The 20,000-nt window shown below is 49.3% G+C and overlaps 2 protein-coding genes across 9 annotated transcripts in view; one reads left to right on the plus strand and one right to left on the minus strand.

Annotated features, from left to right (window-relative positions):
* Positions 1–20,000, plus strand: part of STX18 (syntaxin 18) — a 123,519-nt gene that overhangs the window by 101,771 nt on the left and 1,748 nt on the right. For 3 of the 5 annotated variants that reach the window (XM_025384597.1, XM_025384593.1, XM_025384598.1), the window contains 4 exons: positions 9,637–9,695; positions 11,247–11,316; positions 13,927–14,007; positions 14,790–15,445. In XM_025384597.1, the coding sequence (XP_025240382.1) occupies positions 9,637–9,695; positions 11,247–11,316; positions 13,927–14,007; positions 14,790–14,885 (306 nt within the window). In that variant the 3' untranslated portion in view covers positions 14,886–15,445. Of the gene's footprint in view, positions 1–9,636; positions 9,696–11,246; positions 11,317–13,926; positions 14,008–14,789; positions 15,446–20,000 lie in introns of those variants that run through there. The other 2 variants (XM_025384596.1, XM_025384595.1) reach the window with 2 other exon arrangements.
* NSG1 (neuronal vesicle trafficking associated 1) overlaps positions 15,854–20,000 on the minus strand; it is a 35,515-nt gene continuing 31,368 nt past the window's right edge. For all 4 annotated transcript variants that reach the window (XM_025384599.1, XM_025384602.1, XM_025384601.1 and 1 more), the window contains one exon: positions 15,854–17,671. In XM_025384599.1, the coding sequence (XP_025240384.1) occupies positions 17,471–17,671 (201 nt within the window). In that variant the 3' untranslated portion in view covers positions 15,854–17,470. The remainder of the gene's footprint in view (positions 17,672–20,000) is intronic.

A 20,000-nucleotide genomic window follows, 5' to 3' on the forward strand; every position in this document is an offset into this window, starting at 1 on the left:
TATTTTTTTTTTTTTTTTTTTTTTTTTTTTTTTTTTTTTTTTTTGAGACGGAGTCTCGCTCTGCCGCCCAGGCTGGAGTGCAGTGGCCGGATCTCAGCTCACTGCAAGCTCCGCCTCCCGGGTTCACGCCATTCTCCTGCCTCAGCCTCCCGAGTAGTTGGGACTACAGGCGCCCGCCACCGCGCCCGGCTAGTTTTTTGTATTTTTTTTAGTAGAGACGGGGTTTCACCGTGTTAGCCAGGATGGTCTCGATCTCCTGACCTCGTGATCCGCCCGTCTCGGCCTCCCAAAGTGCTGGGATTACAGGCTTGAGCCACCGCGCCCGGCCAATAGGTCTTTTATAAATGCCACTATGATGCTTTTTAATTGTTTGAATTGCTAGTGCTATGGTAATGTGAAAAAAGTAAGATAATGACTGAAAAGTGAAATCTTACCTTAACTACTGATAGCACCTCCTTTTAGTTACCTGCCCTCGAGTTTCCAGCTGCTTAGCTTATCATCTCTAGGTGGGTTTCAAAAGGAAACTGATAGGTCTGCCAAGCCCCTGCCAGCTCATGTCCAGCAGTGTGTGTGCAGCTCATCTGGATACTGGTGTGACAGAAGCCAAATGGAATATGCTACCTGTGTGTGAGAACAGATGTCATCTAGAGCTGCTAGGATGTGACACTGTCCTATGCCTAAGACGTGGGGAATGTGGCTACCACACAGCATGCCTCCAGTGACTCTGCCTGGCAAGTGACAGCATTTTAAGTGTGCAGCAGTTTGCAGTGGACAGAATTTTTTGATTCTCATTTTATCCATGATACTCTTAATAATTGCACCAAGAGGTGGTGGAACATTAGCATCTCATTTTAACACTGGCAAAAGGCAGCAAAGGGTCTTGCCCAGAATCCCCTAGTTAATCAGGGAAGAGCTGGATTTCCAGCCCTCAAGAAGGTAAGAAGTGGAGCGTGAAAACAGCTCTGTTGAGGAAGCATGGGATCCAGTCTTTTCCCCAGCCTTGAGCCTCTCGGACTGAGGCATTTGTGTTGCTACTTATGCCACCTGAAACTTCAAGTTCTCTCTGTCTACTCCTGGCATGTCTTACAGGTCTCAGGTGTTTTTTTTCCCTCAGAGAGGCCCGGTGATCCCACCTGCAGCAGCTCCCAGATACTGTGTCCCATGACCCTACTTGATTTCCCCCCATATCCCCACTAGAGCACAAGCTCTGTGAGAGCAGAATCTTGTCTTGTTTTCCTCACCATATTCCTAGAGCCCAGAACAGTGTTTGGGAATTCTTTGTTGAATACATGAGTGACTTTGATGAGTATAACATAAAAGCTATAGGTTGTTTTCAACAGTAAGACAGAATCATCAGTAATAACTATTAGAATGTTCTAGTGTTCAGTTATTACTAGTATTATGGATACTTATGAATGGCTTCTCTATCCCAAGCCTTTTGCATATGTTGTCCTGTTGAATCTTCATGACAATCCACTCAAGTAGGAATTATCACTATTATGCAGTTGAAGAAAATGATGCACAAAAACTAAAGCCCTGCCCAACGTCACAGAACCAGTAAAACAGCAGAACCAAGCTCTGGCTCCAACCCTGCGCTTTTTCTCCAGTTGGTTCTGGTGGTCTAGGTGAGTGTTGCTGCATAGGAACAGCGTGGCACACTGACATAGGCCAGCCAGACAGGAGTCAGAACAGCCACGCCGGTCCACTGAAGCGTCATTGTTAAGCATAGTTGTGAGGCTGGGGACCTCCAGGGATGTCCAGGTCCACATGTCTGCTCTCGTGAGCATTGGCTGCCAAGGGCAGAGGACTGGCTTAGCATCCTCTTGCTCTCTGGACCCCCTGTTTCTTCTCCATGCCTGAAATAAAAGACTGAAACCAAATCTCTTTCCTAAAAATGACATGAACAAGTGAAGGCAAAAAAAAAGCCAAAAGCCAAAATCCAAAAGGCAGCACAGCCTAGTGGGAACAGTGCATCGTCTGACTGGAGTCCACACCTGGCCTCTCATCGTTGCAGCCCTCGGCCCTCTCACTGCTCGGGACCTCTGTTCCCTCATCTGTGAAATGGGCAAATAATGGCCACCTCACAGGTGGGGCTAAAGTCTGAGTGAGCTGGCCCATGAGGTGCGTGCAACACAGTGCTTGAAAAATTCTGTTTCCCCTTCCTTTACCCTTCAGAGTGGCAGGTTATACAAAGAGGCAGAACAGCCTCTCCCTGCACAGGGTGGAAGAGATTGGGCACAGCTGCCCGTGTGCCATCAGTAGGGAAGGACTGTGGTGTGTATGCTGTCATGGCAGGGTCAGGGCATGCAGGATGGCAGCTGGAGCTCAGACCATTTTCATATGCCTTTCACGTACAATTCAGTTTCGCACAGATTTATCCACCCAGATGAGTGGTTTCCCCTTTAAAATCATGGCCTTGGAAGCTTGAAACTGATTCCAGTGATGGTACTGTTAGTCCTGACTTCCTTGAGACTTGCTTTGGGGGTTCTCCTTCAGAGCCTGTGATATTTTCTTTGGAATACTAAGCAGAGCTGTCTTTATCCTTTATAGACAAAAATAATTCTGAACTAAGGAAATGACTCAAACACCTTAAATTGCCCTGCAAGTTTCTTGCCTTCCTCTCCAGCTTCTTTCCTGTTCCAGAATTCACCTTATGACTTGAATTAAGTGCTCACCAAATCCAGCAAATGGGGGAGCTAGGCCCTCGAGGTGCACATTGTGTAGAGGGTGGTTAGAGGAAGACAGCCGCAGGAATTCCAAGCAGTCATTGCGGTCAGTCAGGTTGAGAGATGACGAGGGCCTTGAGCCAGGAGTGGCAGTGAAGGTAGTGTTGAGAGCTGTGGCGTGGGAAATGGCCTGCACTGAAGTGTGAGATGAGGAAGGAACCTTGCACTTTCTGCCATGGGAGGGTGCACAGAAGGTGGGCAGGCTGGGGCTGAGCAGGAGATGATGAATTTCATGTAGACAGGTATGAGTTTGAGGCACCTGTGGGACATTCATGAGAGGTGTCTATGGGCTCCAGGGCTCGGGCTAGAGAAAAGCACGTGGGAGACATCTTACAGCTGATGTCTGAAGCGTGGGCTTGGGCGAGGCTCTCTAGAAACAAGATGAACAGCGAGAAAGGAGAAGGGGTTGTGGACACCACCCTGGGGTACACTCCACTGGAGGGAAGCTGGGGCGGAGAAGCCCACAAAGGAACATAAAGAGGGATTGGATCATATTCCCATCTTACAGCCAAATAATGGCAGAAGTTTCTTAAAAATCTCTTAGGTTTTCATCAGTTTATATGAAATCCTTTTAGGAGTGGAAATGAGTCATTTCCCCAAATATTATACCATTGCCCCATTTCTTTGCTAGAGAAAAAATGTGTACAGCTCTGTCTCTTCATTAAGAAAGAATACATTTGTGTTTAAGAAGAGTTTACCTTCTGTGTTGGGCTTTTTCTTTTTCTTTCTCTTTTTTATTTTTATTTTTTTATGCACTCCACCACTCTTCATAAAGGAAATAGCTAGAATAACAGTGGTGTGGGTTGTTTGTCCAAGGATTTTTGCCTTTCTCTGGGAGGCGGTGGTGAGCTAAGTATGTTAACCTTTGCAGCTCTGTGACTTAGCAGCCTGTAGGTGTGAAAGGTGGACAAGAGGAAGGCTGGCAGTGCGGATATCCATAATCACCTGACGCTCCCATCCCGCGGAGGGATGATGAAAGAACATGGGCTTTGGGACTAGACAGAGTTGACCATGAATTTATACCACTTACTATCTTTGTAAGCTGAGGCTGGAAATCACTGCCATCAGTGATCTCTTCAGAATCAGTACCCCACAGAATTGTCTCAAGTGCTGGATGCAGTAGCACCTGTAAGAGCACCCAGCAGAGGGCAGGGCAGACCAAATGGTGGCTCCCTCCCACCAGAGAGATACTGCCATGTCTGTGCACGGTGGCATGCCCTGCACATGTGCAGCACGTGATTTAGTAACTGATGTATCAGAGTACGGCTCCTCTTCCCACAATGAGGTTGATGCAGCATGCTTCTGTTTCATTCCACTGTCCTGAGTCATTGTCTAAAGACACTCCCAGTAACGCTGGTGATTCCAGCATGGAGGTATCAATGACTAAAGCAATCAGAATCAGCAGACTTCTTACTTTCTATTGTGTTACTGCAAGAGGATCAGGCAGAAGGCTGTAATGTTCAGTACTTTTATGACAGGCTAATTAATGTCCAGTTAACTTCTTTCTTAATTGGGAATAATAGGTAAGTACCATATCTTATAGTCTGACTCACTCCAATCTTATTTAAAAGGCCTAACTCTGAAAATAAAGAGAAAGAAATATAACACTGTTGGTTTTAAATTGGAAAATGTTGTAGCAAATCGTGGTCATAATTCATAATCACTGTTTCGGAATTTTTCCTCAGGGTAAAATAATAAATTAAGCCCAATATAGCAATATAATTCATTGTTTCACCCAAAGGAACAGTTATTACATATTCCAAAATGGTTGCAGGGTATTATATGATTTGCACGATAAATTTCCCTATATAATTCACGATACAGATATATTAATGCCTTTGAGTTCGCAGATGTTTGTGGTCAGGCTGAGTGGAACCAAATTGTTTTCCAAAACAATTGGAATTGTCCTGGGCCCTGCCAGCCTCCTTAAGTAATAGTGACCTTGTAGTTGTCTGGGAAATAGGCCTTTTGTTTTTTAAACACAGAGGCGGCTCTCCATTAAAACTGGCCATTGGCAAACCTCTCTCCTCAGCCCTTAGCACCTTTGATCCTTGAGGCACCTGGTTCTCTTCCTCTAGGGACTAGGTATTTTCCATCAAGAAAATGCCTCCCTTTCTAAAAACACAGTCACTTTACTTGCCTCAGGTAAAACCACCTGCATTTATTGATGTACTCCTTGGGATAATTTTTTAAAACATGAATGTGGCTTCTGTTTCTTAAATCCACATGAAAGTCATCTTCCAAGGCCCTGTCCCCTGAGGTAGGCCCGTAGAAACCCCCAGTGGCTGGCTGGCAGGGCTTGCCAGTTTCAGCTCATGGATCTAGAACAAGGAGTAGTGGAATCTGAATGCCACATAGTGAGAGCTGGACAGACCCTGGGGAGGCTCCAGGTTTACAGGCACAGCAAATGCTGGCTTCCACCAGAAGGAGGTGGCAGGGTCCGTCTACTGGCGCATTATGGGGATCACAGAGGATCGAGGTGAGGGTCACACAGCCAGGAGTGCGAAGGGGTTTGGTACAGAGAAAGCACGTCTGGAAGAGTCCAGAAAGGGCCTGGGCAGGGAACTCCTGAGCTATGAGGGCCAGAGGGCTTTCTGGGATGGTCCCCTGTGCTCCTCAGTTAGCTTTTCTTGGCTCTCTGTGACACAAATACTTCTCTTGGCCTCATTTTATACTCAAAGGCCTTTGTAGGAGTGATTTTCTTTTGAAAATTAAAGAGGATTAGCTTAGAAAAGGATTTCTGTAACAATATATTCACAATGTGGATTTGTATCCCTTAAACCAGATTAGAAACCTTTTAGCAGGCCTTGATTGAAAAGTCTGACTGACTTCTAAATGGGATAAAACAGTCGAATAAATGATATTGCCTAACACGCATGTGACATATACCATGTGCCAAGTACTGCTCTGAGCCCATCAGCATATGTTCATTTATGCAACCCATATGGAAGAGAGTATTGCTGGCCCCATTTTACAGAGAGCTTAAGTCACCAGCCCTAGGTCACATAGCTCCCAAGTCCTAGGCTGTTCAACATGATGCTGTGCTGCCATGGTTGGAGGGTGGGGGAGAGTGCTCGTCTAGCTGAGAGAAAGCATCGTGTTTTGGTAAGAGACCTTAACAGCGTAGAGCAGACGGACCAATGTAGGGAGCCCAGAGCAGCAGCTGGCAACCACCATGCATGGAAGGCCCAACCTGCCCACTGTACCCACCATCTCGGCCTCCCACCTTCCTTTGCAATTCCATAGGAAATGAGAATTTCCTTGATTGTGTTCAGGTTTGTCTTCACAAAGCATCTAGATACCCTGTCTGTCGTGCTGACCTTGGAGACCAGGTCTTTCATTCAGCACCGCACCTTGCAAAGTGTGACCACAAAGAGACAGATACTAGCTGCTGAGGCTCAGCGAGCTCTGGAAGAAGATGCTGTGGGTGCATTTCCCAGTGCCTGGGAGAGTGAGCTGGCTGAAAGCCACAGTGGGCCTCTAGGATTTGCGAATAGAGGGTAGAAGTGGTCCCCACAGCATCTGACCACTCACTTTGCATATCCAGAAACTGACACCCAAGAGATTAAATCATGATAGACAGCATTCACCGAGAACTTACTATGTGCCATGCACTTTGGTAGACAACTCACATGTATTCACTCATGTATTCCTTCTGACAACCCCACTACTTAAGTACTGTTACTATCCCCATTTTAGTGACAAAGACAGAGACACCCAGAGATTGTTACCTCCAAAACAGCTTACTGCTTAGAAGGTGAGAGGCTAGAAGTCCAGCTGTGGCTTTGCAGCCTCAGGGTCAGGCAGAAAAGGATAAGAATCACCACATCTGTCCCCAAAGAAACTGACAGGCCCACCAGAAGCCAGTGACTGGCCCAGCATTGCCCCAGGGTTCCTACAAGGCCCCCAGAACTGGCTCCCATATCCACCTGGTACATGCAGCACTACGCCTGCCACCCGGCAACAGATGAAGGGAGGCACACAGGTTTGCCATTTAGACAGTGTTGGAAGCCATCCTGACACCTGGTACAAGTCAGTGTTGTCAGCAGCCTTGCTATGACCTAATTGTCCTGGGCCCTGCCAGCCTCCTTAAGTAATAGTGACCTTGTAGTTGTCTGGGAAATAGGCCTTTTGTTTTTTAAACACAGAGGCGGCTCTCCATTAAAACTGGCCATTGGCAAACCTCTCTCCTCAACCCTTAGCACCTTTGATCCTTGAGGCACCTGGTTCTCTTCCTCTAGGGACTAGGTATTTTTCAGGTGGGGTGGAAGGAAATTAGGACCAGCATCTGATCCCACTCCTGACTGCAGTGGAGGGCGGACGTGGAGCTATCAGAAGTAACAATTACGAAGAGGCCTAAGAGGAGGTGCCGCACATAAGTGCCTTATGCCACACGCCCTCATGTTGGGGAGGAAACAAGAAGAGCTTTGTTCCCAAGGAACAGGCCAGGAATAAATCACCTCGAACCACTAATTTTGTTTAGGAACAGTTTCAAAGCATAAAGGGGACTGTGGATTTAAAAGGGCAGGACTGTATTTTGTCATTAGAAAAATTCAAGAAAATGCTCCCCCCACCCCCTGCCCAAGAAAAACTGAGTAGTACCTGAATTAGCCAAAGTGAATTGGCGCCTACATGTTTTAGTAATTACATGTTTTCCTTAAATACTGTCCTTTTAAGTAACTGTTGAAGTTAACAGAGCTGATACTTTCAAACTCAAAAGTGGAAGTTTTATTCTCTTAAATAGCCTTTGTCTTGCCTAATTAAAGGGGCCATAAGCAATTCTGTGTCAGCAGCCAGCAAGGCAGCCTGCTGTGGATGAGGTGGTCCTGCAGGGAGCTTTCCGCCCTTCCCAGAGCTTTGCCCCAGTCCTCCTGTTTTCTGGCCTGGCAGGTCTGGAGTGCAGCAGATGCCTCCTTGTGTTTTGATGAGTAGCCGGGGCCGAGAACTGGTGTCCTGTCATGTGTGAGGCCCTGGGCTGGGCTCAGGGTCCAAAAGAGGACAGCTGCCCTCCACAGAGAGAAGACAGGTCCCTGAACAAGTGTGAGAAATGTCCTTGAAGAGCCAAGTACAGGGGAACTTGGTAACAAGAGTGAGGAAGTAAAAGAAGGTGATTCAGTCTGCCCTGAGGTATCAGATCGCTAGGAAGGTGCCTGGGGTTTTGAGGGACCTCGTGGAGTTCTGCAGCCAGGCAGGAAGCTAGCCTGTGCAGAGCAGAGCTGAAGTGGGAGATGTCACGTGGCCAGATCATGGATAACAGTGTGCCTTAGACCTGATCTGTAGCAGCAACAGGCAAGGCCAGCATGAGGCATTCTGGCATGACTAGCACTTGAGATCACTTTGACCAAGGATTGGATAACAGGCTGGAGGCAAGTGAGAAAGGATGAGGGTAGAACGTGGACAGTAGGGGAAGGGCTGAATACAGCAAGTGCATGTGTGGGGGCAAAACTGGTGGACTTAGGAAGGGGCGCATGTGTGAAGAGCACCTGCATAGAGCACAGCTGGGGTACTTGGAGGGGAGGGGTTCTGGGTGGGAAGGAGACTGCTGGGGAGGCCCTGCAACTCATTTCCGCCCTAGGACAACGGGAACAAGGTTGGGCTGTTGCATGAGTCTGTGCATCCCAGCGCAGGAAGTGCCAACATAGCCCATGGTGGTCAGCTGCCTCCCATAACCATTGTTTCCCTTGTATTTTTGGTTTACTAAGCAAGTGATAAGCCAGATCTTCAGTCGATTCGGAGCCTCTGGGGGCTTGCTTGTATTTATTCCTCCCACCCCTGTTACAGAATGCTCGGAAAACATTTGTGGATTTGATGGCAGCTTTAACTGATATGAAAGAAAGAATAACTGGAATGCCTTCGCAAAGTTACGTTCCACACAGTTCCCACCCTCAGGAAGCTCAGAGTGACACAGGAAGTTTGGGATGTGCAGTTTATTACAAGGCAGAAAGGGACTACTATCCGAAGATATTTTCAGAAAATGGTAGGCCAGGGATAGGAATATGAGAAATAAGTTTGAGCTTAGGGGCCCGGGTAGGTCTCCTGGAGAAGTGGGGCCTGCGGGACACACCATGGAGGAAATGCAGGATGCCCCTGACTCCCTGCACATTCCGGGAGTTGAATGGACCCACAAGGACAGGGCTGTAGGGGCCTGCGGTGAGGGCAAGGAGCTGTTCCTTGTTCCTGTCCATTCTCTGTGTTGAGTTTCAGGAGCTTCCATCCTTTTCTTTGGCCCATATCAAGCTGGCAAGAATGGCTGACAGAGCAACTATCTGTGCCAAGCTCACTCAGCTCCAAGAAGCTCCCATGTATCCCTGGTGTCAGGGCACCTGGCCTCACCCAGCCTGAGCACTGGGAAACATGCTGGTCTGGCTCTGGGCCTCTGTCCCTGTTGAGCAGTGGAGTGGCCAGGGGCATGGCTCTGAGGTCAGAGGGGCCCAGGGGCAGCTTGGCCAAGCTGCCGACCCCCCCTTCCTCTCCAGACCCTCCCCACACCAGATCCTTCTCCATATTAAAAAATATATATAGTCCTTCAGTATACTTCATGAGAGAAAACAACAACAAAAGAATTTTTTTAATAATGGTACCAGAGGCAGGAAGCTGGCCGTGGGAGCCCAGGGGAGAGCGCATAAGTAGATACAGCTACAGCCATAGCAGTCAGCTTGCACCCCTGGAGTGCAGTGGTTGAGATGGAAAAGTCGATTACCAGGCAGCACAGCTGTTTTTTAAAATTTTCTCCTGAAAGCAGGGACGTTGTTCACACTAATGCTCTCGGTCATCCAGCACCGGCCACCATGTTGCTGCAGCTGGAAATGGGGGCTTCGGCAGTGGTTCCTGGAGCGCAGGTCCGCTTTCTTGTTAGACTCTTGCCTAAGTTCAGTATGATGTCATCCTGAGTGTGTTTGTTTCCTCGCAGTTTGAACAGGAAAATCAGCGACTCATTGGTGAAATGAACAGCTTGTTTGATGAAGTGAGGTATGTTTGTAGCTCCTCTGTGAGCTGATAGCCTGCTTTACAACTTTCCAGGAACTAGGAACGTTATTTACCTTGGTGCCCAGGCATCCACATGGGGCCCCTGGGCTGGTGCAGCCCCCCTCAGCCATTTTGAAAGGGCTGGGGTGGGCATGTGGCCTGAATCTACAACTCCCTCAGCCTGTGGGCCTGTGGGTTACCTCCCGCCTGCTGCCACTGCTGCGGGGTGCCCAGGTGCTTTCTACCCCAAGAGATGCAGGAGTGACTGCAGATTACCTGCGTGTAATTTCCACCACCATTTGGGCTGTTTCCATGCAGCGACTCTGAAATGAAATGGGGCCCTCGTGAAGGACAGCTGACCAAGGGAAGCCCTCTTTTGCAAATGGCTCCACTGGGGTCTGCCTGCTCCTGTACCCACCAGGGGGTCAGGAATGCAGAAGGCAAGGCCTTGGTCACCCACACGTGCACCCACTGAACTCTAGTTTCTGTGGGAAGGCCTGCAGCATGCTGAAAGTAAGGCCCAGGACTTTGCAGAGCCTTTTGTATTATGGACATGTCCCCCAAATCAAATCAATCCTGATGCTGCACTCACACAGCCTGAGGATTTTCTCAGTGTAGGTGTCAGCCTCCAAGGGGCTCTTCGCCTTCTGTCCTCAGATGGACCTCCCAGTCCTCCTCCAACAGCCTACCTTTCACTGTCCGTCCCCGCTACTCCCCCATGCCCAGATACTCACTGGCTTTTCTTCCCCCATCTCCTCCCCTGCCCTCCTGCCACTGTGACACTGTGGGGATTCGTCTCTGCTTCCACCTGGCCAGGAGCTCAGCTCCCACCACTTTTCGCCTCCTGCCACTTCTGTCACTGCTTTGTGCTGGAACAGCAGTTAACTTCAGCCTGGGCCAGCTTCCATTTGTAAATAGATGGGCCCCCACCTGTCCCCCAGGGTAGCCCAGGATGCCCCTGACACCAGGAAGATGGCTAGCCCAAGTGTTTCAGATCCGACAGAACACTCCGTTGCCAAACCAAGACATGGCATTTTCTAAATGAATCAGAGGAGCTTTTTTCTTGGAACAGGGAGTTGGTTTGAGGGTAAATACACTTTTTTCTTTAACCCGCTGAGCAGTAACAAAGCAGGATCATCAGCATATTCTGACCTTCTGAATCCCCACCATGTGTTACCATGGTGACAAAGCTAGGCAGAGAACTTACTGGAGACTGCTTTCTGTAACTGGGGCATAACCAGACCCTCCCCGCTCCTTGACCAGTGACACAGAATGCAAAGGGCCCTGCCCACACCCACCTCTTGGGACTGGGGCTCAGTTGGCATGGTAGAGTGGACTTCCAAAAAGCCCAGCGTGCTAGGCTACACCGGGAGACAGGGAAGGTGACCCAGTAAGGAGAGTTTGCCTTCCTCTCCAATCTCTTCCCCCAGCCGACATGGTATGCTCCCCCGTCTCTCCCACCTTCATGTAGAAGACAGGATTTCTTTAGAAATGTGTAACAGTCCTGTTAGATTACCAAGTACTAATAGTTAATCTATTCTTCTTTTTATGAAGGCAAATCGAAGGGAGAGTGGTTGAGATTTCCAGACTCCAAGAGATATTCACGGAAAAGGTTTTGCAACAGGTAAAAACAAAAACAAAAACAAAGTAGCTGTACATTTTAACTTAAAGGGGAATGTACTTGAGAGACATTTTTCCCAAAGGCTGCTGCTCTGCGCAGCCAGGAGCAGAGCCATGTGTTGCTAGCAGGTGTGCGTGCGCAGAGCTCCTCAGGGAAAAGCTCTCACTACCCAGAGCTGCCTCTGCACACGTGTGATGGAGGAAGAGCTCCCCACAGGGGATCCACTGGCCCCACTGACCACGCCATGTGGTGGTGCATGCAGTGGCATGTGGGAGGAGAGTCCAGGCCTGGCAGTCAGGGTTCTGGATGTGCTGGGTGAGCTAGGTAGCCCGGCCAGGCAACAGTTTCCCATCTATAGATTGGAGTGACCCCTGCAGGGTTGTTCTCCATTTGAGAGAGAACTACAGAACGATGCTGACGGGCAGTTGCTTTTCCGTCAGTAGAGTTACAGGAGCTCAGACCCAGGCCTCTCACAATGCAAGGTCCATGCCACCTCAGGGATGGTGCCTGCATGGGAAATAGGATTGTTCTTTTCAAGTCAATTTTCTGAAATTCTTCCAGCCAATAACTGGCAAAACTTTTAGGGACCTAATAAATTTGCCCTTTTCTTTTTAGCACCCAAAGACAATGGGAACGTTTGAAAGACAAATTTTTCTCCAGTATGTTAAACTAAACTACTTAACTTAAAATACTTCTCTCAAAATGACTTTCCATAAACCACACAGCCAGAGTGAAATCATTGTAAATGAGGTACATTAAGTCTAACAGCAGTTGGAAGTTCGGGTTCATAGGAGTTGCTCTTTTGAATAACGCTATCCTGCTTCAAACCTCCCAGCGGCTGCAGGGGGCCTGGAAGGGGTGTGCAGAGCACAGGCAGAGCCTTGCCTTGGCTCACCAGGAGTTTCTTTTTTTATTTTTTTTTTTTTTTTTTTGGAGACGGAGTCTCGCTGTGTCACCCAGGCTGGAGTGCAGTGTTGTGATCTTGGCTCACTGCAACCTCCTCCTCCTGGGTTCAAGCGATTCTCCTGCCTCAGTCAGCCTCCCGAGTAGCTGGGATTATAGGCATGCCACCACGCCCGGCTAATTTTGGTATGTTTAGTAGAGACGGGGTTTCACCATCTTGGCCAGGCTGATCCCGAACTCCTGACTTCAGGTGATCCACCCGTCTCGGCCTCCCAAAGTGCTGGGATTACAGGCATGAGCCACCAGGCCCGGCCCACCAGGAGTTTCTAAGGCCTGAGGAACGATATGTGTTTCTTGTTTTTTTCATCAGTGTTACATTGTAGTTCATATTGATTCTCTCATTGGAACCTTGGCAGTGGTCACTTAGCTCACACTTCGAGATTCTCTAAAATGGGGTGATGACAGGGCAAAGCCATCTCGGTAACATTCATTGCTGGGAATAGAGGCCACAGGCTGCCTTCCTCCCTAAAATGTGTCAGGTTTCTCTAAAAACCCACACTAGCATTCATTCCGCCCTGACCGTGTTAGGAAGCAGCTTCACCACCACCAAAAGGAGGAGAGAAGCAGGCACTCCTGCTCGTGAGTCCGTCTAGCACCGTTGCTGCTCCTGCGGGGCCAGACGCCCCCTTGTTAGACCAGGATCCCACGCTCCTCAAGCTTTCCAAGGCTTTGTTTGGAGTAAACGTTTTATGTAAGCATCCTGCATCCTATTCTGATTTTAAAATTTAGCCTGTTTTTTTAAAGATACAATAGTAAAACACAAAGCACTGTTTTTGAAGCTAGCATATGTATTTCGAAACACATATATGTTAAAGCTTACTTCTGTGGACTTCAGAAAGAAATGAGAGACTAGAAGGGAAGCCTCTGGCATATGGTGGCTGCTCCACAAACAGTAGCTCTTAGGTTTTTGTCCCTGTCATCAGCAAGTGGCGCAGGAGGGATGGTAGGTGCAGTGGAAGGAGCACTGCAACAAGATGGGGTCTCAGCCCTGCGCGGTGACTCACGCCTGTAATCCCAGCACTTTGGGAGACCAAGGCGGGAGCATGGCATGAGCTCAAGAGTTCAAGACCAGCCTGGGCAACATAGGGAGACCCCCATCTCTACAAGAAAGTTTTAAAATTTAGCTAGGTGTGGTGGCGCATGCCTATACTCCCAGCTACTTGGGAGGCTGAAGTGGGAGGATCGTTTAAGCCCTGTCTCAAAAAAAAAAAAAAAGTCTCATCTCAGTCCTGCCACTTGGTTGCTATGTGACATGACTTTTGGTCAAGTTAGTAAACTTCTCTGAGCCGTGAGTTTCCCTTTCAGAAAATAGGGGTAATACCTACTTCTTGGGGTGCTGTGAGGGTTTGTGGCTGTGCAAGTAAAGCCGTTTGCCCTTGCTGACGGCTGCTGTTCTTGTCATGATACATGCTTCGGGGAGGAGGAAGTTGCTGTATAGGTCAAGCATCCCTAAACTTAAAATCCAAAACGTGAAATCCTAAGTGCTCCAAAATCTGAAAGTTTCTGAGTGCCGACACGACACTCAAAGGAAACGCTTGTTGGAAACTCTGAGTGCCAACATGATACTCAAGGGAAATGCTCGAGGGAGCATTTTGGATTTCAGGTTTTGGATAAAGGATACTCAACTTGTATTTATCTTTTCTTCCACAGGAAGCTGAGATTGATAGCATTCACCAGTTAGTTGTGGGGGCAACTGAAAATATCAAGGAAGGCAACGAAGACATCAGAGAGGTAGGTACTGTTTGGGTTCCCCAGGTCCGACGTGGTGCAGCACTGAGTCCGAGCAGTGGGTGTCAGTCTCACAGGCATAGCTGCCCAGGAGCCTTGCTGGGCAGAGCTCACAGGGCAGATCACAAACTTGTGTGACCATGAGGCCATGGTCCATTCCAACGGAGCTGCGTGTGTTCATGAGACCCACCACCCGTTGCCCACCTTGGCTGCTGTTGAGAGGCAGTGGCTCCCCAGCCTCCAAAGGAGCAATCCAGGGTGGGTAGGGGTGCTCCTGGCAGGGTCAGGCCAGCTCCCCGTGTACAGGGATGCACACAGGTGGACGAGCTTGTTGGCCCCCACCAAGGGGTCAGAGCCTGGCCCTTACAGAGGACACTACAGCCATCCTGTTGAAGGGACTGTTTCTCGAGCTCAGTCCTCAGGGTTGGGTCACTACAGACATCGTGTTACTGGGAAATACAAAACTTGCGGTCACACTGTGCTTGGGGCCTTTAACCCTGGGACAGAAAGGAGTGATTCCGAGAGTGTGTTGAGGGAGAACTGTGCCGGACACAAATGATGGCCAAACAGAGGGAACTAGAACCCATTTGTCTTCTGGTGGATCTCAAACCCACTTTTTGGTTTTGCTTAGTAATTAAGCCATCTATTCAAGGTAAGCACAGATGGAGTGACACCCATAGTTACAGCCAGGATCAGGAGAGCACGTGGGAAGAGTGGGGCATTTCTGAGCTGCTCAAACCGCACTCCTGTGTGATAAAAACCCCTGTGCTCCCATCCCTGCCCAGGCCATTAAAAACAACGCTGGCTTCCGTGTGTGGATCCTCTTCTTCCTCGTGATGTGCTCCTTCTCTTTGCTCTTCCTCGACTGGTACGACAGCTAGCCTGGGCCGCGGGGGCCCAGCACGAGAGTCCGCATGGGCGCTCACAGACTGCGTGCTCCATGTACCTCCGGTGCTGGAGCATGGTATGACCAGATTTTATCACAGTGCCATTTGAAGGGAAAGGGGTTCGGACAGACAGACATTCCCCAAAAAGGGATACCCCGGGCCAATGGTGTTCAGCCCATTTAGCAGCTGAAAAATAAAACAGTGTACACCAATGGGAAGCAGCCTGTGTAGCCATCATCAGGTAAGACAGACTGAATGCGGGAGCTGGTGATTAGCTGCTCCTGAACTTGAGGCTGCCTTGGCAGGGGGGCTGCTCCAGTAGCAGGGGCACAGCAGGCCTCAAGAGCCCCTAATTGTCTCAGGTTTCAAAGGAAGTCACTGACCTTTCCCATCCGGTAGCTTCAGGGAAGAAAATAACGTCTCTCAACAAATGATTACTTGTTTCCTTGTGGCTTCTTGTCTGTCTGAGTCAACCAATACACAGACTCACTGGATTATAGAACAGAAAATTCACATCTGCCTTGTTAATCTAATAAATACAATTACAGACCCTTCATGTGTTGTCAGTGAGTCTAAGTTGAGAAATTCAGTGGCAGCCCAGCCATCTCCTATCAGGGAAGAAATGCAGGGGAGACTGGGGCCCTCAGTGAGGGGCTGCCTGGCGTGCTGCTGCCCCCAGAGCAGGCAGGGGGTGTGGGAGGGCCAGTTTCCTGCCACTGGGTCCAAGGGCCTTTGTTCAAAGGAGGAAGTGGGCCACAGGAAGAACGGGCCTGCTTCTTTCGTGCCTGTGCATCTGACCTTCCGGGAAGTGTAAACAGGAACACCTATTGGCAACTGAAGGCGTGAGACATCTGGACCACATCTGTACAGAAAGCATCCCAGCGCCCACATGGGCATGAGACAGTTGGCACTGCGCCTGGTGAAATGCGTGTGTGTACAGACAGTCCACTGGGCAGCACCGGTATCCTCGTGTTCTTTATTTGCACAGAGTGAAATGTCAGAAGTTACATGTAAATGAATTCACAGTCAATAAAGTCCACGTCTACTGGGAAATACAGGCTCGGCCTCTGCACTGTGTGCACATGGGCTTCACTTGTCTCTATTCAGATGTGCAGGGAAGCTTTGGCACTGATTTATTGCTCTTGAGTCATTTTCTACAGCTTAACAACGCCCTTCTCAACACATGCCTCTGTGATACACACCGCTGTGCCAAGGTCACGGTCTGTGTCTCTAGACACCCTTGATGATAAAATCTATTTTCTGTCTTAGAAGCTATTTCAGGAAACAATAGTGGAGCTGACCACGGTCACCATGCCTGTTCACAACACATCTCACACTATTTGTCATTTATTTCTGATCTACTAAAAAACTGAAACTTTTGACATGTACACCAAAAACAACACATTCAATAACATAGAAGAAACGTCTGTGAATGTCTTTTTTCTATTTAATTGTTTTACACACTTAGTTCATCTAACTGGCAATCTTGTAAACATAAACTTTAATATCAAGATTCAAACTGGAACAATTTTCTTACAAAGATCGTGAGTTGAAATTTGTCATTTTGTTTGCACGGTGCCACACCAGCCCCCCACCCCACAGCCTTTCCTGCCTGTTTCCCACATCAAGGGATATCAGTTTCATAAAATTAAAGTAGCCCTAGCTTAATAGAAATTACATTTCCACTTTTCCCACCCAGCTCATTTCTTTAAAAACTAACAGGGCTATTGGTGCAAATGTATTCATAATAGAAGTGAACGAGAGGGCCGGTGGGCGTTCTTTCCTATCAGCTCATCCCAGAGCAGACAGACCAGCTGCAGGGAGAGAGTTCAGCACCTCACGGGCCCAGGGCCATCTCTTCCCAGCCCCTCCCTCACATGCTCTGCCAGTCTACACACACTGGAGCGAACCCCAGCTGTCGCCACCCAGGTGGGTGGTGCCCCTCCCTCCTTATCAAGATGCCAGAGTCAGAGGGGAGAGAGTAGTAAATCCACACCGAGCCTGCCACATTGCAGGGCCGTCCCACCGCGACTCAGGACTCAGCACGGGGGGGGCAGGTGGGTCTCTGTCCTCATTCTCTATGCCACTCACTACAGTGCATCTTGGCAGCAGTCAGCACAGTTACCTGCTGATGGCAGTGGAAGAAATGCGAAGGAGGCTTGCTCTTAGCACAGCGAGAGATCACTCTAGATATGGCTATGGAGGAAGGTTTGCAGACAGTAGGGTGGTTTCAAGAAATCAATTCCACAAAATGCATTTATCTGAGGTCCAAACCCTTGGCATATCCAGTGTAAATTTATTTTTTGACAGCATCCAATAAATCCCAGTAAAGGAGCTAAATGAAGATCTTAACATGAAAAGTGGTGTCAGAGCTCTTTAGGCAATGCTGAAATGCACTTGATTTTATGCCCGTGGGTGGTCGGCAGCAAGTTTTATTTGCAAAGCAGCATTAGCAAACAGAAGCAATTGCACCATAAATGAGTAACCTCTAAAGTATCAGTAATTATATTTAATGAAATGTCCCTCAAAGTCCCTTTGTTACTTGCAAGTGACACATTGTAAGGAACTTGCCCATCCCGCTAAGCTGACTTCTCAGCCGCTTCAGTCTCCTGCTCGGACAGCTTCTCTTCGGACAGAACTGACATCCAGGGCGATACAGAGCGCGTGATGCTCTGCTTGGCCAGGTTGTAGTGGTTTATGACTGTGTAAAATTTCTCCCGGGCACTGGAGTCTTGCTCTGCGTAGTAGCTCTCCAAGCCTTCTGGGATGCACTGGGTGTTCTGAAAGACAAGAGGCCATTGAGAGCACGCGTCGGTGCAAGAAGGGGTGCCAGTGTGTCTCCAGTTGGCGGCCAGCAGTTACTGAGCACCTTCCCTGAGCTTGGAGGAACACATACAGTGATGAGCAAAAACGGGCATAGATCTCACCCTCGGAGTGCACAGCACAAGGGAAGCCTGGCCTTGATTATTCTTCATAGACTGGCTGGTGAGTGTCATGGCAGACAGACACTTGGGCTCCAAGGGCGCCAGTGTAATGGGACAACAGGCCTTACTTCACTGAAGATCTTGCACTAGTTGTCATTTTTAATCAATTGGAAAACAATGACACTTCCGAAATGTCCAGAAACAACCAATTCAAATGAGGACGGAAGGGAAGTGAGAAGGGCTTCCCTTGAGCTAGTTTCTCAGCAGAACTTAGCTAGGTGAGACGAGGGCTGGGCAGCACTCAAGGCAAAGGAAACCAGAGTGGAGAGAGGCCTTGGGGCAGGAGTCAGAAGAGCGGTACTGGAAGGAGCTGGGAGGGGGGCCTGGTGATTCAAGGAGCAGCTGGAGGCTGCTGAGGAGCTCAGGAGGGGTGGGGGTGCCAGAAGCTATCCCCTACGGGCTACAAACCCTGCAGAGGCCAAGGACTCCTAGGGTTGTATGTGGAATTCTGTTGTGTGGGCATTCTGGAGGGAGACCGTTCATCACTGTCATCAGCTTGTTGGGAGTCTAGGGCCAAAAAAGGTTAAGGTCCTGCAGCCAAGGCTGGTGGCCTGGCAGTACAGGAGCAGACCTAACCCACTGCCCCACAGTTAGAGCTGGTGTTGGTGGGGCACTAAGTGGGCATGGTGGTCAGTGTGCTCATATAGCTCAGGGATCCCACACCATCACCCCAAGGAAGGCGTGCAGAGGTTGCTAACTGTCTACCCATTTTCCCCAGGGAGTTGATCAGGGCATGTGGCACCCACCGAAAGACTACATTTCCCAACCTGCCTTGTAGCCAGATGAAGCCATTGACTGATTTCTGACCAATGGGATTCAAGTGGATGTAACCAACCCGGTTCTGCACTGGGCCCTTAAAGGGAAGCTACCTGCCCTCCGCCATTCTGCCCCCTTCTGGGCCAGCTCTGACCATGCGGAGGACAAAGCCCTGGGGGCTGGCAGGGCAGCAGGAGACAGGGAATCAGAGCTCCGGGATGACTTTGTGGGTCCCACACTGCCTTCAAGCTTGGAGTTTAGTGTGAGAGCATAATAAACCTTCCACCTTGTCAAAGCTACGACTATTTGTGCGTCTAAGCAACCAAAGCATTACACTAACAGCCAAGAAGGTCACTTTATCAAATAGGAAAAGTGAGACTGCAGTTGAGTCAGGGGTCTCCAGCCTTAGCCACCACCACTGTCACCTGGGAAGAGTTTAAAAACTCCAGATTCTCAGGCCCTCCCCACAAAAGTGTGACTCGGCAAACTTGTGCTGTAGTAATCAGTATTTTTAAACATCTTCCCAATAAGCCTAAGGTTCAGCCCTACTGAGTCCAGTGTCCAAAGTGGTCAAGGCCACTTTGCTGGTACGTGGCGAAGTCCACAGCACTCACCAACTCCTGGTACTTAACAAGAAAACCCTGAAGTTTCCACCTCTGCCACCGAAAGTGCTGGATTCCTTTTCCCGCCCCAAGTAAATACAGGGTGGTGAACATCTGGAATCTCTTTGATGACTCAACATCTCCAGGTACCTCAGGCCAACACTAGGATTCCCAGCGGTGGCTGCAGCACCAGTGAGTGAGGACGGGCAGGAGACATCTGTGCCTGGCTTACCCACGACGCACCAGGGAATCTCCTTGGGGAACCTCCTCGCCCGAGCGCAGGTCTTTCTCTACCCCTGAAGCTAAAGGCAGGTTAACCGGGCTACCCAACTGAGGGGCCAGCTCCTGAGGCTGTCCTGCTGTGTCTAGGCCCATCTCCCCCACCCGTGGCAAGCAGGAAAAGGGAACTGCCCAGGTTCGCATTTCCCTCCTGACATTCTCATACTGGCTGTGTGCAGGATGCTTTTCAGGCATTCTCTCTCTGTGAGGTGAGTTCCACTAGACCCACTCTATAGATGGGGAAGCGAGACCCAGACAGGTGACTACAACCTCAATTCCACGACCCCATACCGTGTCACCCAAGGTACTGATCCAAGACTTCCCACCCAACCCAAAGACGGAAGAGTGAGAAAAGGAAGGCCTTACAATAAGCTCTACCCAGGGGGCGCTGGTCAGAACCGTCTTTTCCATTGGCAGTCTTAAATCTGGCCAACATTCATCCAGTTCCTGCCGTGGGGCACACTGGCCTGAGAGGTGGATCCCAGCTT

This window comes from Theropithecus gelada, chromosome 5 (genome assembly GCF_003255815.1).
Source record: "Theropithecus gelada isolate Dixy chromosome 5, Tgel_1.0, whole genome shotgun sequence".
NCBI lineage: Eukaryota > Metazoa > Chordata > Mammalia > Primates > Cercopithecidae > Theropithecus > Theropithecus gelada.